At 35.0% G+C, this 12,815-nt stretch overlaps 1 protein-coding gene across 2 annotated transcripts in view; it reads left to right on the forward strand.

Moving 5' to 3' along the window:
* Positions 1-1,140: 1,140 nt before the first annotated feature.
* Positions 1,141-12,815, forward strand: part of LOC110026646 (probable translation initiation factor eIF-2B subunit epsilon) — a gene marked incomplete at its 5' end in the record, with an annotated part of 38,933 nt that continues 27,258 nt past the window's right edge. For both annotated transcript variants that reach the window (XM_020727667.1, XM_020727676.1), the window contains 2 exon segments: positions 1,141-1,333; positions 10,180-10,442. In XM_020727667.1, coding sequence (XP_020583326.1) covers positions 1,141-1,333; positions 10,180-10,442 — 456 coding nt within the window.

Here is a 12,815-nt window from a genome sequence, read left to right on the forward strand (position 1 = left end):
TGAAGGGAAACCAATCCCTCTATATTTACAAACATACCAAATATGGCTAATTTAATTTGGAAAGGAAATAAATTTGAAATAAAAATAATAAAAACATAAATAGGAAGAGAATAAAATTAATTAAGGATTTTCAATGCTATCTTCCAATTCAATCTTTCATGATAGTTATGTAGCAGGCCGACCCACCCAAGAAAACAGCTGTTACTTCCTGATTTTCCACAATTACTGACACCTTATCTGGATTGCCTCGTAGATATCCTCAATTTATTAGCTTGGCAAAGGTGATCCCCATGCAGGCCTTTTAAGATTCCCAAGTTTTCAAGAATTGCTATTTTTTACTGTGGAAACTTACCTTCAAAAGGGGCTACCAACAAGAAGAGACCCACAACCTGTTATGGCCTACGGTTCTGCCTAGCAACTAACAAATGTTGGTTGCAAATGTCTGGTGACTGTTAAAGAAGATTGCCTTTGATGGTGGCAAAGTCTTCGACTTCACTGCTAATGCTTCCCCTTCACGACTTCTCTAAAAGCAGAGAAATCCTTTCCCAGCTTGAAGATTTCTTGAAGATAAACTCTCTGAGAAATCTTTTCTCTCTAAGGGATGTGATTCCTCTCTTTTCAACACCTAACTCTATTAATTACAAAACCATCCTTTTAAAGAAAGAAAATGAAAGCAGGATCATTAGTAGAAATTTACTTATGAGAAGTACCCCTTGAAGACCTATTTGTCTTTCCACTTCAAGCTACTTCACCAGGTCGCCTTTCATTATGTTATTTAATGTTTATTATTTTTATTTTCAAGAATGCTTTTTCAAATTTTCATTGTCAGGACAAACCATCAATATTTGTGTTAAGATGCAGTTCTACTTGATATGCTTATTTGTAGTTTTATCCCCTAATATTATTTTTCACAGAACATACATAGAATAGACCTGATTTCATTGAATCTTAATAAATGCTTTCTCAAATTTTCATTGTGAAGACAAACCGTCTATATTTGTGTTAAGATGCAGTTTCTACTTGAGATGCTTATTTGTATTTTTATCCCTAATATCATTTTTTGTAGTGCATGTTAACCAATTTTGCAATTTATATAATGAGACACGATCATTGAATCTTAATAAATGATTCTTTTAATAGATCATGGGATACAAAATTTTTACTCATGAGATTCAATCGAGCTATGCAGCAAGGGTAGACAACTTTAGGAGTTACGATACAATTAGCAAAGATATACTTCAGAGGTGGACATATCCTTTTGTTCCGGACGTTCAGTATTTAGGAAATGGCTTGCAGATGAAGTTAGACAGAGAAGGAATCTATAAAGCACCTGGTATGGCTCAAAATACTTGGAATAAAATTGGAAATGCAGTGAGAAGCATGATATTTCTTTTTGTGCACATAGATGGGTTCTCATGTTTTTCTGTTCTGTTGCTGTCCTGAAATCCGGCTTTCTTCTGTTAGTGGATTGCTCTGGTAGTTATCGTTATGTATTGGCTTGGGCCTGCAACTTCGCTCTTGGAGATGAGTATTGATTTTACAATTGATCAATGTCATTGTTTATGTTTTTCAGAATGGTGGACAGAAAAAAATGATTTTGTTTTGCAAAGAAAAAATTTAGAAATACCAAGGTGAATGTCTCATAAAAATAGGCGAGAAATAGAAATTTGGATTTTTTAATTGTTCTCTTGGCCAACTGATTGTTCTCTTGGCCAACTTATCTTCTCTCCATCTCAATAGGTACTAGAAAACAACTTCATCAATGTGCACACGAAAATGACTAACTTGATAGATTCATGGAAACAAAAGTGTTATCCCCAAAAATGATTGAAACTATGTAGTTTGGACACAACACGATACGATGCGGCGACACAACATAATTACAAAATTAGGACATAATACAACATGGGCACATTTTTTTTTATATTTAGTAAATTATTAATATAATATATATTTTAATATTTTCTACTAAGGGCATTACAAAACAAAATATGCAATTATTAAGAAAATTTTATAATTATAAAAGTTATTTTTGGCAATATCAAAGTTACATTCAAAATATAAAACAACCACCAAATATTTAATGCTAATGTCATCCATAATAAACTGAAACAATGAAACAACACAATCATTACTAATTCGAGTTAATTCATTCAACAGTGGTGTTATTGTTAGTTCTAGTTCCATTGCCTCATCAATGACGCCTTCACCTTCATAAAAAAACCACCGTTTCCAAGCATGGCTTATCAAAAGAAAGATTAATAGCGGTAAAAATTCCAATATCATCCATTGTAGCTAAGGCATCTGCCCCAACATCCCATAATTTTGTGCCCCACTGAGAATATTCTGGGATCCTAGATAGAAGATAAAGATTCATATGAACAAATAACAACTCGTTGAGGAGCTATTTTGTTCCTCTTAAGTGAAGTGTTAAAAGAATATGTACTCTAATTATTTCATAACAAGAAGATAAACACAATTGAGCCAATTATTTGGAACTAAACTTTATAGTTAAGGTGAAATTGCTTCATAAATTTACCATGATTTTCCTTCCATAGTGTCTTTAGAAGCAATGAAGTCATGATCAGCGAAAGTACCACTAAATCCAAATAAAATTTCAAACTCTACGTTAACTATTGATCTTTCTTAATATTTAGGAAAATCTTCTTCAAGTATTTATTTCTTTCAATTGATTTCTCCATATATTTATGTGGAGCTATAGGATTTGGAGCTTCATTTAGCCAAATGTAATTGTAATATCTAATAAAAAATGCATTTATAAGTAACAAAACTGTAGTTATTTGGAATTGTGTTGGACTATATTATTGTTATTAAATGGGGGTATAAATACATGATACAATAATTTTAAAATAAGCAAGATATAATACTCAAATCTCTACCTAATAATTACTCAGTGATAAATGGAAAGTCATAAACTTGGAAATACAACAAATAGGAAATAATCGGAAAATAAACTAAATAATTTCTAGCAATTCCCGTCAAGTTGAAACATAAATGTCAATCATGTCAACTTGGACTTGAAATTGTCAAATAACTACTGAGGAAGATTTTTTTTGAGAATATCCGCGAGCTAGCCTATAGATGGAATAAAAGAAACACAAATTTTCTCTGAATCAAACTTCTTCTTGATAAAGTGAAGGTCAATCTTCACATGCTTGGTGCGATCATGTTGGACCGGATTATAACAAGCTGACAAATGCTTTATTATCACAAAATAACTGTAGAGGAAGAAAGTTCGACATACGTAACTCGCAGAGCACGATGTGCAACCAGAGAGCATCACATACCGCTAGGGACATAGAATGAACTCGGTTTCAGCATTGCTATGGACAACCACAAAATGTTTTTTATTATTTCATATGACAAGTTTGCCCCATACGAAGGAGCTATAACCCAAGGTAGATTGTTGATCATGGACGGACCCGACTCAATCGATATCAGTATAAACGACAACAGAGCGAGATTTGTGACATGAGAACAACAAATCTGAGCCCGGTGTGCCTTTTAAGTATTGGAGGATGCGATGGACACTGGTAAAATACATGATACACTAATTTGAAAGTATAAAATCATACATGAACTAACTTACAAGACCAATGACGTGTCAAATGACTGGGTGCATATGGGTTTGGTAAATGAGTTTTCCCATTAAGCGATGTAGTGCCTTGTTCATTAGAACGACATTGGGAACATTGACAAATTTCTCATTAGGATCTATCAAAATGGCTACCGATTTGCAAAGAAGTAGTTTTGTCCCTGTCAATAAAACTGTCACATATTTGCGCTGAGAAAGGCTAAGCCCCAAGAGAACCTTGCTAATTTCATACCTATGAAATATTGGAGAGAACCCAAGTCATTCATTTCAAAAGATGTGACCAGGATGCCTTTGAGCTATTCCACGGTCGACTGATTATTACCGTGAATAGCCTTTGGCGACGAGCCACATCTTTTTGCATTCAAAGGATCCATCGGAGTAAAATTTGTTGTTGAAAATCCACATGCAACTCATTGCTTTCTTTCATGTTGGCTGGAGCGAATTCCAAGACATATAGCAGGTCAACGGGCTCGATTCTAGGGGCTTTGGAATGAGTCTTAACTGAGGGTTTGGTATGTCGAGTACAGACACAAAGAGTGGATGGAGGTGATGTTGGTTTAATTTTTGGTGAAACCAGTGGGATTGAGGTTTTGGTATGCCGAGTATAGCCGCTATATCATCATCAACACCTCCACACACCAGCACATCGAGACAAAACCACATACACCACACCACCATGACCACCTCCACACAACAACACCTCCACACAAACACAACCACACACTAACCACCACCTCCAAAATCACACACTAATACCTCCACACAGACACCATCACCACCACACAGACACCACACTGACACCAACACACAGACACCACCTCCACACCAAGACCTCCGCACACTAGCACATCAATACGCCAACACATACACCACTACCACCACCATTACCACCACCACTCATAAACAACTCTACACAAACTCAACCACACACTAACCACATAGATACCAACACGTCTACACAACCAAACACTTAGCCACACACTGACCACACACATCAAGACACTACCACCACCACAGACCAACCACATCCCTCCAGACACCTCCACGCGGATGCCAACACCTCCACACAACAACCACCGTTACACCAACTCATCCACACCACACCACCTTCTCTAAACCACACTCCAACCTCCTCAACGCCACCAATCACCAACATCATTAGCATACCACACCACTCCACCGAAATCAATAGCCCACCACACCACTCTACCACCTCCACATCTCCTTCTCCCACTACACACGACCACCTCCTCATAACCTACATCCAAAATCATCACCCACTTTCATCCATTTTTCAAATTCTAACACAAATATCAAAGGTAATGGTAGAACCCCATCCCATATTTTTCATTTGAGGCAATTACATACAATCACCCGAACCATTACTATCTACAAATCAAGCACTCTCTTTCATATGAGGCAATTACTTATATGAAACCCGAAACAGTGCTATCAATCAATATTTTTTTAATTGAGGTAGTGGCATACAAGGCACTGAAACAGCGTTGTCTACAAATCAAGCTCCTTTTTTGATCCATTTTTCAATGCAGTAACATAATGGGCACCCGAAACACTGCTATCTACAAACTGGGCACCTGAAACAGTGTTGTCAACAAATCAAGCTCCTTTGGGCACCTTAAACAGTGCTGTCTACAAATCAAGATCCTTTTTTCATCCATTTTTCAATTTAGTAACATATAGGGCACCCGAAATATTGTTATCTACACATAGGGCGCCCAAAACGGTGCTATCTGAATATAGGACATGCAAACAAATCACGGAACCATACAAAGAACCTTAGAAATAGCAGAACTTGCAAAATCGACAAAATTCCCACAAAGAAAGCCATTTGAGAAATCCATTTGAGAGAGCCGCAAATATCAAAGAGAGGAAAATGAGAAAGCCATTTGAGAAAGTCAAAATTTTAACCAGAGAGGAATATGAGAAAGTCATTTGAGAAAGCCACAAATCGCTTGGAAAATGATATCGATTCCATAAAATTCTCACAAAACCCTACATACAACAAATTAGAAAGCCACAAATTGCAAAGAGAAAACCATTCCATCGAAAATGAGCGCTTTATTTACATACCGTACATAGAAACCAGAGATCAGAGGGAAAAAAGAGAAGAGAAATGCAAGTTGCTACTGGAGAGAGCCGCTTAAAATGTGTGAGAGAGGCGCGAGAGAAACGAGGGATACCTCGACAACGGTGTTAAGTGATCGAGTGAGGTAGCCAAGGCAGAAGAAATGCGAGGGAGGGAGTGTCGAGAGAAAAAGAAACGCAAAGTAAATTCACGTGAAGAAACGCGGGCAGCAGGGTCGGCCTGCTACCGCATTTGAATATAAATTATTTACGAACGTTGCTGCGTTGCGATTTCCAAACGGGCAAACCCGCATTTTCAAAACGCAACGCTCCGAAAAAGCTGTCCCAAATGGGCCCTAAGTGCTCCATCTATCGCTTTATGGATTCTGAGGTTGTAGCAATACCTTTAACTGCGGAAGATTTGGTTGAGGAGTTATTTGTCAGCTTCCCATGGAGCTTCCAACACTTATCATAGGTATGGTAGAGCTTGTGACAAAAATCACAAGTGGAGTGATTGGTGCACAACGACGTGACAGAGTGTGGGCACTGTTGGAGACCAAGGTTGAAGACTCAGCTGAATTAGTGGAGTTGTCGAGCATGATAAGTCTTCGTCTTTCTTTGCGGTGGAAATCAGTGAATGACACCCAAGTTGGAGGAAGAGGATCACGATCAAGTATAAGACCACATACTTCATTGAGGTCAGACTTGCTAGTAATTGGTACACAAGATACAAGATCCTTGTCTGGAATTTTTTGGAAGAGAGAGATCTGCGGGCGAGTCCCACATGTAGTTATAATAGAGGCCACATTCCATCCATAAGACAACCAAATCATTGTAGTACTTTGTGATTGTCTTTGATCCCTGTTTTCTCTTACAGATCTTATTAGAAATTCTATAGAGTTGTTCATAGTTCCTTACGTCTGAGTAGGTATCTCGAATGACAGTTCAAAGGGTATTGGCAGACGGAAGAAACAGGTATGAAAGGTCAATCGAGGTCTCCATGGAATTAATCAACCATGACATAACCATGAAATTCTCCCCTTCTTCTGCTGCATATGCTAGGCCAGTCTTTGGAGGTTACAAATTGTACTTGTGAGGGGACCAAATTTACCCTAATCTTTGACAAACATCGAAACGGCTTGAGACAATTGGTGGGAATTCGAACCGTTAAGTTTGTGAGTGGTGATCAGAAAATTCATGGGCTTGTCATGTTCTCCGGTTTGCGGAGGAATTGAGGTAGGTGCCAATCCTTCTGTAGACTCAAGGGCATTCTAGAATGAAAGCTCGATAGTGGGTGTATTCACTATGACACTGACGGAGTCAAATATGAGGTGTGGGTGCCGAGACATAGACGTAGACGGACTCTTATGCAGCTGACAATAAAATAGGGCTTGCATCCGACAAGAGGGAGGTCCGACGGCGGGAGGGTCTACATGAGAGGGTTTTGGCTGAAGAAGAGAGTTCTAGCGGTTCTAGAAGGAGATCTGGCTGACAAGAGGGAGGTTCGACGGCGGGAGGGTTAGCAAGGGAGAGGTCGCCGGCGTCAAAGCTTGCAAAGAAGGGATTGGACGACTGAAAAACTGCGGAGGAAGGTTTGCAGGGAAGTTCTGACGGTTAGGGTAATGTCTTGATGATTAGGGTATGATTAGCGGCTCTTATACCATTTAGGTTTTGGGAATTGAGCAGGATGATGTTATTGGTATTGAAAGAGGTATAAATACATGATACAATGATTCTAAAATAAGAAAAAAATATAATACTAAAATCTCTACCTAATTACTACTTGATGATAAATGGAAAGTCATAAACTAGGAAATAACCGGAAAGAAACCAAATAATTTCTAACAAAAACTAATCTAAATTATGATTTAAAAGATAAATATTAAATCAAATCATACATTGGATTGATAGAGTGAGCTAAAAATGATGATGAGTGTTGCTTTTATTTCATTATTTTATTGGAATATCATATACAACTTTACGAAAGATGTTCTTCTTTGTTTTTCTTTCCTTCGTGTTGATAGAATTTTCACATTTCCTATCATAGAATCTCTCATTTCATAGACAAAGGCAGATACATGGTTAATCTACATTAGCCAGTCTCAACATATCATATTCAAGTTCTGTATAGGTAATAAAATATTAATTTTATCCCACCACACATCATTCAAGTTTTTTTTTCTTAACAAATTTTCTCTTGTTTATATCACCTTCATGATGCATTCATCACCTCTCACTGATCACCATTGTTTGCAGCTATTGTTTTATTGCTTTGAATCTCTTAAGAATGACTATATTTGATGCAAAATGGGTCTCTGTAATAGCCAACATTTTCAGCTTTACAAACTTATTGAATATTGACAATTTTAATAAATAATTCATAATGAAAGTTTTTATAAACTTGACAGCTCGTGTATTATCAATTATCCAGCTACATTGCTCATAATTATTTTTTATTTCATTCCATACACTTTGGAATGCATATATTCTTCAATATTAAGTCTAATGTATGAACAATACAAGAAGTCCAAATATATGATGATACCGAGCCTCAATCAATGCTCTGACAGCTCTCAACACAGGTGTTTTATCAGTGATTGCTTGAACCCTTTTATTTGAACATACACCCACAATTATTTATTTAATTTCACTGATAATGTAAAACTTATCTTCATAGTCCCCTTCACAGTTAATAAACATTGGTCCTGATTCTGTGCCACTTATGAAATTAATGAAATGTTTTTTTGCACATCTGTCCATTCAAATGAGAGGTTTTCACTCATTTTGCTTCAAATGATTTCATTCATTCAATTGTTTATCATAAATAATTCAAATATTAATTATGAATCTCTCTCTATATAAATAGTGTTACTAGTGTAATATCAAATATTAAAATGCTTAAGTAGTTCTATCTATTGTTATCTGAGTGTAAAGCACAATGCGATGCACAAGGCTTTATTTTTTCTTCAAAGCATAGCGCAAAGCAAAGCAATACTTTTATTAACTAAATTGCTAAAAGGTTATATAAAATTATTAATGAATAAATATCTTTATTAATGCTTATAAAATATAAAGAATAACTTAAAAGTTGATATAAGATAAAAAATAATTGATATAATACCTAACTTGAAGGAAAATATTGAGGGTGAAGCTGCAAATTAAAATTTTTAATAAATTTTAATAATTTATTTTAGTACTTAAAAACTTAAAAATTGTAAAATAAATATTATACCTGAAAACAAACTCTAAATTTTAAAGCATACATAAACCAATAAAGTCTCAATTTTCATAAAACAAGCTAAATTAATTCAATAGCCCTTTATTCCCTCTTGCTAAATTTCTCGCTAAATTATGAATTGAACCTACCACTTTGCTTCAGCGCTTCAAAACATGCTTAAACAAAGCGAAGCTGGCTTCACGGGTTTCACTTTGCTTTGCACTTGAAGCGCACTTTTAAAAATATTAAATATATCAATCCCAACTATCATTCAAATTCAAACCAATTCTTATCAATAGAAAACAAATCTCTTAAAATTATTCAAATTTTAAAATTTTGAGATCTTTAGCCATAATTAGAAACTGATCTAGTTCATGTTTTTTATGAAGTTTGAATTTTAGTTGATTTCTTTTAGCCACCTGAGGTTTATGTATTGATTTGATCTGGTTGAAATCTTGTACTCGATCACATTCTCACTAAATCGAAATCTCAGTTCCAGATATGACATGTTGCATATTTTTAGCATATTTCTTCTTTCTCTCTTTGTTTGATTTTTGTGCATGCTTTAAGTGATGAGATGTTAATGAAAGTATTCCTTCTGAGAAACTGCAGTAAATGCTGAAATTGTATATTGTTAATATGTTGGAAAATTTTTTGTTCTGTAATATTAAATCAAAGGACTACATTTTTTTTGTTTTCTTTTATGTATTAACTGCCCGTGCAAGTTGGAATATCAAGAAAGAAAATTGGCTTCATTTTGTTTGATCGAGGATTCTATATCTTAGAGATACTGACACTGAATTATTAACAGTTGATTTTTTTTCTATGACTTTTTGAGTTGGCTACGGTTGAAACTTATGATGATTGTAGAGCTGATTATTAATTATCAATGTTTGGAAAAGTAATATACAATCCATGAAGAAAAGAAATGCATAGAGCAGGAGCTTTTGCCTGTTGTATGGAAGAACAAATTGTTGTATGGAAGAATATATTTCTTCTTAAATCGGAATAAAAAATCAATGATGCACAAAATCTGCCGCAAATCTGTATTTTTTGTCTAATTTAGGAATATGGGATTGAGAGTCCTTTAAACCTTACAACATTTAAATCGATAACTTGCTTATTGTTTCTTCAGATAATTGATTGCATTTGAATTTGATAGTTTTTGAACAACCTATTGCAGTGAAATTGTCTGTATCAGTTACGGCATTTTGTACTTAGTTCATGCTAATGATTTTTAACATTCCACTTATCTTTCCAGAGGTTGTCCAGTCACGTTCTGCACGCATTGATGCTTTTACCGTGCTTGGTAATGCAGCCACAGTTGGTGATGATACTATTATCTCTAATTCAGTGATCGGTCAAGGTTGCACAATCGGGCACAATGTTGTAATAGAAGGTTCTTATATATGGGATAATGTCATCATTGAAGATGGTTGTAAATTAAGCCATGCTGTTGTTTGTGACGGTGTTCATCTAAGGACAGGTGTAGTTCTTGAGCCTGGCGTCATATTATCCTTCAAGGTAATTGATGTTCATATCATAGTTTTGATGCCATTTATTTATGGTTTAATTTTTTTTTACCCTTTTTCATTCTTAATTTGTCTTCTGTATTCTGTTTCATGTCTTTGTACTTGTGGGTATTGAATGTTTACTGATTTATTTGGTTTAACTGCCTTGACATTATTGTCTTCAAAAGTTTGTAATTTATCTAACTGACAATGTTTGGTTGGATTAAATCTTGGGTGCCATATGAAATAATAAGGACATGAATTGTATGGTAACTTAGTTTAATACCAATTAGAAGTGCCAATAAGTAGAAGCTGTCATTTGAAAGTTTTATTAGTAAATTTCTTGGATTATTTTGCTAAATGCCCACGATTGCTCATGCATTAAAGTTTTAACTGTTTGAAAACAGTAAGGAAGGATAATAAATTTTGTCTCTCTCCCTCTCTCTCTCTCTCTCTCTCTCTCACACACACACACACACACACACACACACATCAACCACACGAAAGAGAAATTTCATGATTTGATCATCTGATGACGCCTTGATAATTTCAAACTCGTAGACCAGGCAGTGATTTTTTGTTCTGTAATATTAAATCAAAGGACTACATTTTTTTTGTTTTCTTTTATGTATTAACTGCCCGTGCAAGTTGGAATATCAAGAAAGAAAATTGGCTTCATTTTGTTTGGTCGAGGATTCTATATCTTAGAGATACTGACACTGAATTATTAACAGTTGATTTTTTTGCTATGACTTTTTGAGTTGGCTACGCTTGAAACTTATGATGGTTGTAGAGCTGATTATTAATTATCAATGTTTGGAAAAGTAATATACAATCCATGAAGAAAAGAAATGCATAGAGCAGGAGCTTTTGCCTGTTGTATGGAAGAACAAATTGTTGTATGGAAGAATATATTTCTTCTTAAATCGGAATAAAAAATCAATGATGCACAAAATCTGCCGCAAATCTGTATTTTTTGTCTAATTTAGGAATATGGGATTGAGAGTCCTTTAAACCTTACAACATTTAAATCGATAACTTGCTTATTGTTTCTTCAGATAATTGATTGCATTTGAATTTGATAGTTTTTGAACAACCTATTGCAGTGAAATTGTCTGTATCAGTTACGGCATTTTGTACTTAGTTCATGCTAATGATTTTTAACATTCCACTTATCTTTCCAGAGGTTGTCCAGTCACGTTCTGCACGCATTGATGCTTTTACCGTGCTTGGTAATGCAGCCACAGTTGGTGATGATACTATTATCTCTAATTCAGTGATCGGTCAAGGTTGCACAATCGGGCACAATGTTGTAATAGAAGGTTCTTATATATGGGATAATGTCATCATTGAAGATGGTTGTAAATTAAGCCATGCTGTTGTTTGTGACGGTGTTCATCTAAGGACAGGTGTAGTTCTTGAGCCTGGCGTCATATTATCCTTCAAGGTAATTGATGTTCATATCATAGTTTTGATGCCATTTATTTATGGTTTAATTTTTTTTTACCCTTTTTCATTCTTAATTTGTCTTCTGTATTCTGTTTCATGTCTTTGTACTTGTGGGTATTGAATGTTTACTGATTTATTTGGTTTAACTGCCTTGACATTATTGTCTTCAAAAGTTTGTAATTTATCTAACTGACAATGTTTGGTTGGATTAAATCTTGGGTGCCATATGAAATAATAAGGACATGAATTGTATGGTAACTTAGTTTAATACCAATTAGAAGTGCCAATAAGTAGAAGCTGTCATTTGAAAGTTTTATTAGTAAATTTCTTGGATTATTTTGCTAAATGCCCACGATTGCTCATGCATTAAAGTTTTAACTGTTTGAAAACAGTAAGGAAGGATAATAAATTTTGTCTCTCTCCCTCTCTCTCTCTCTCTCTCTCTCTCACACACACACACACACACACACACACACATCAACCACACGAAAGAGAAATTTCATGATTTGATCATCTGATGACGCCTTGATAATTTCAAACTCGTAGACCAGGCAGTGACTTAAAGTTTATAAAATCATAATTATATTGGCGATGCTATATGAATTTAAAGATTGTGTTGTAAAAAATTCTAGATATTTAAGTTGAATGTGATAAGAAATGTCAATGTTAAGATGGATATTTGATGAAATTAGGAAGGGTAAATTTAACAAATGGCTTTAATAGAAATTATATTGGAGTGATATTTATTGAAGATAAGATAATTGAAAGTCAATTCGAATTAGTTTCAGTGAAGTAAGGAAAAAAATGGTTCACATAAGGAAACCTTGATAGAAATTCTTTAAAATAATTTTTGAGCAAAATGCTTAACAATTCGTACATTCACTCAACAAGCTCACAGTTCTTTTTATGGTTGCAACTGTTGCATATATATATCTCA

The sequence above is a fragment of the Phalaenopsis equestris genome, unplaced genomic scaffold, assembly GCF_001263595.1.
Source record: "Phalaenopsis equestris unplaced genomic scaffold, ASM126359v1 Scaffold000002, whole genome shotgun sequence".
NCBI lineage: Eukaryota > Viridiplantae > Streptophyta > Magnoliopsida > Asparagales > Orchidaceae > Phalaenopsis > Phalaenopsis equestris.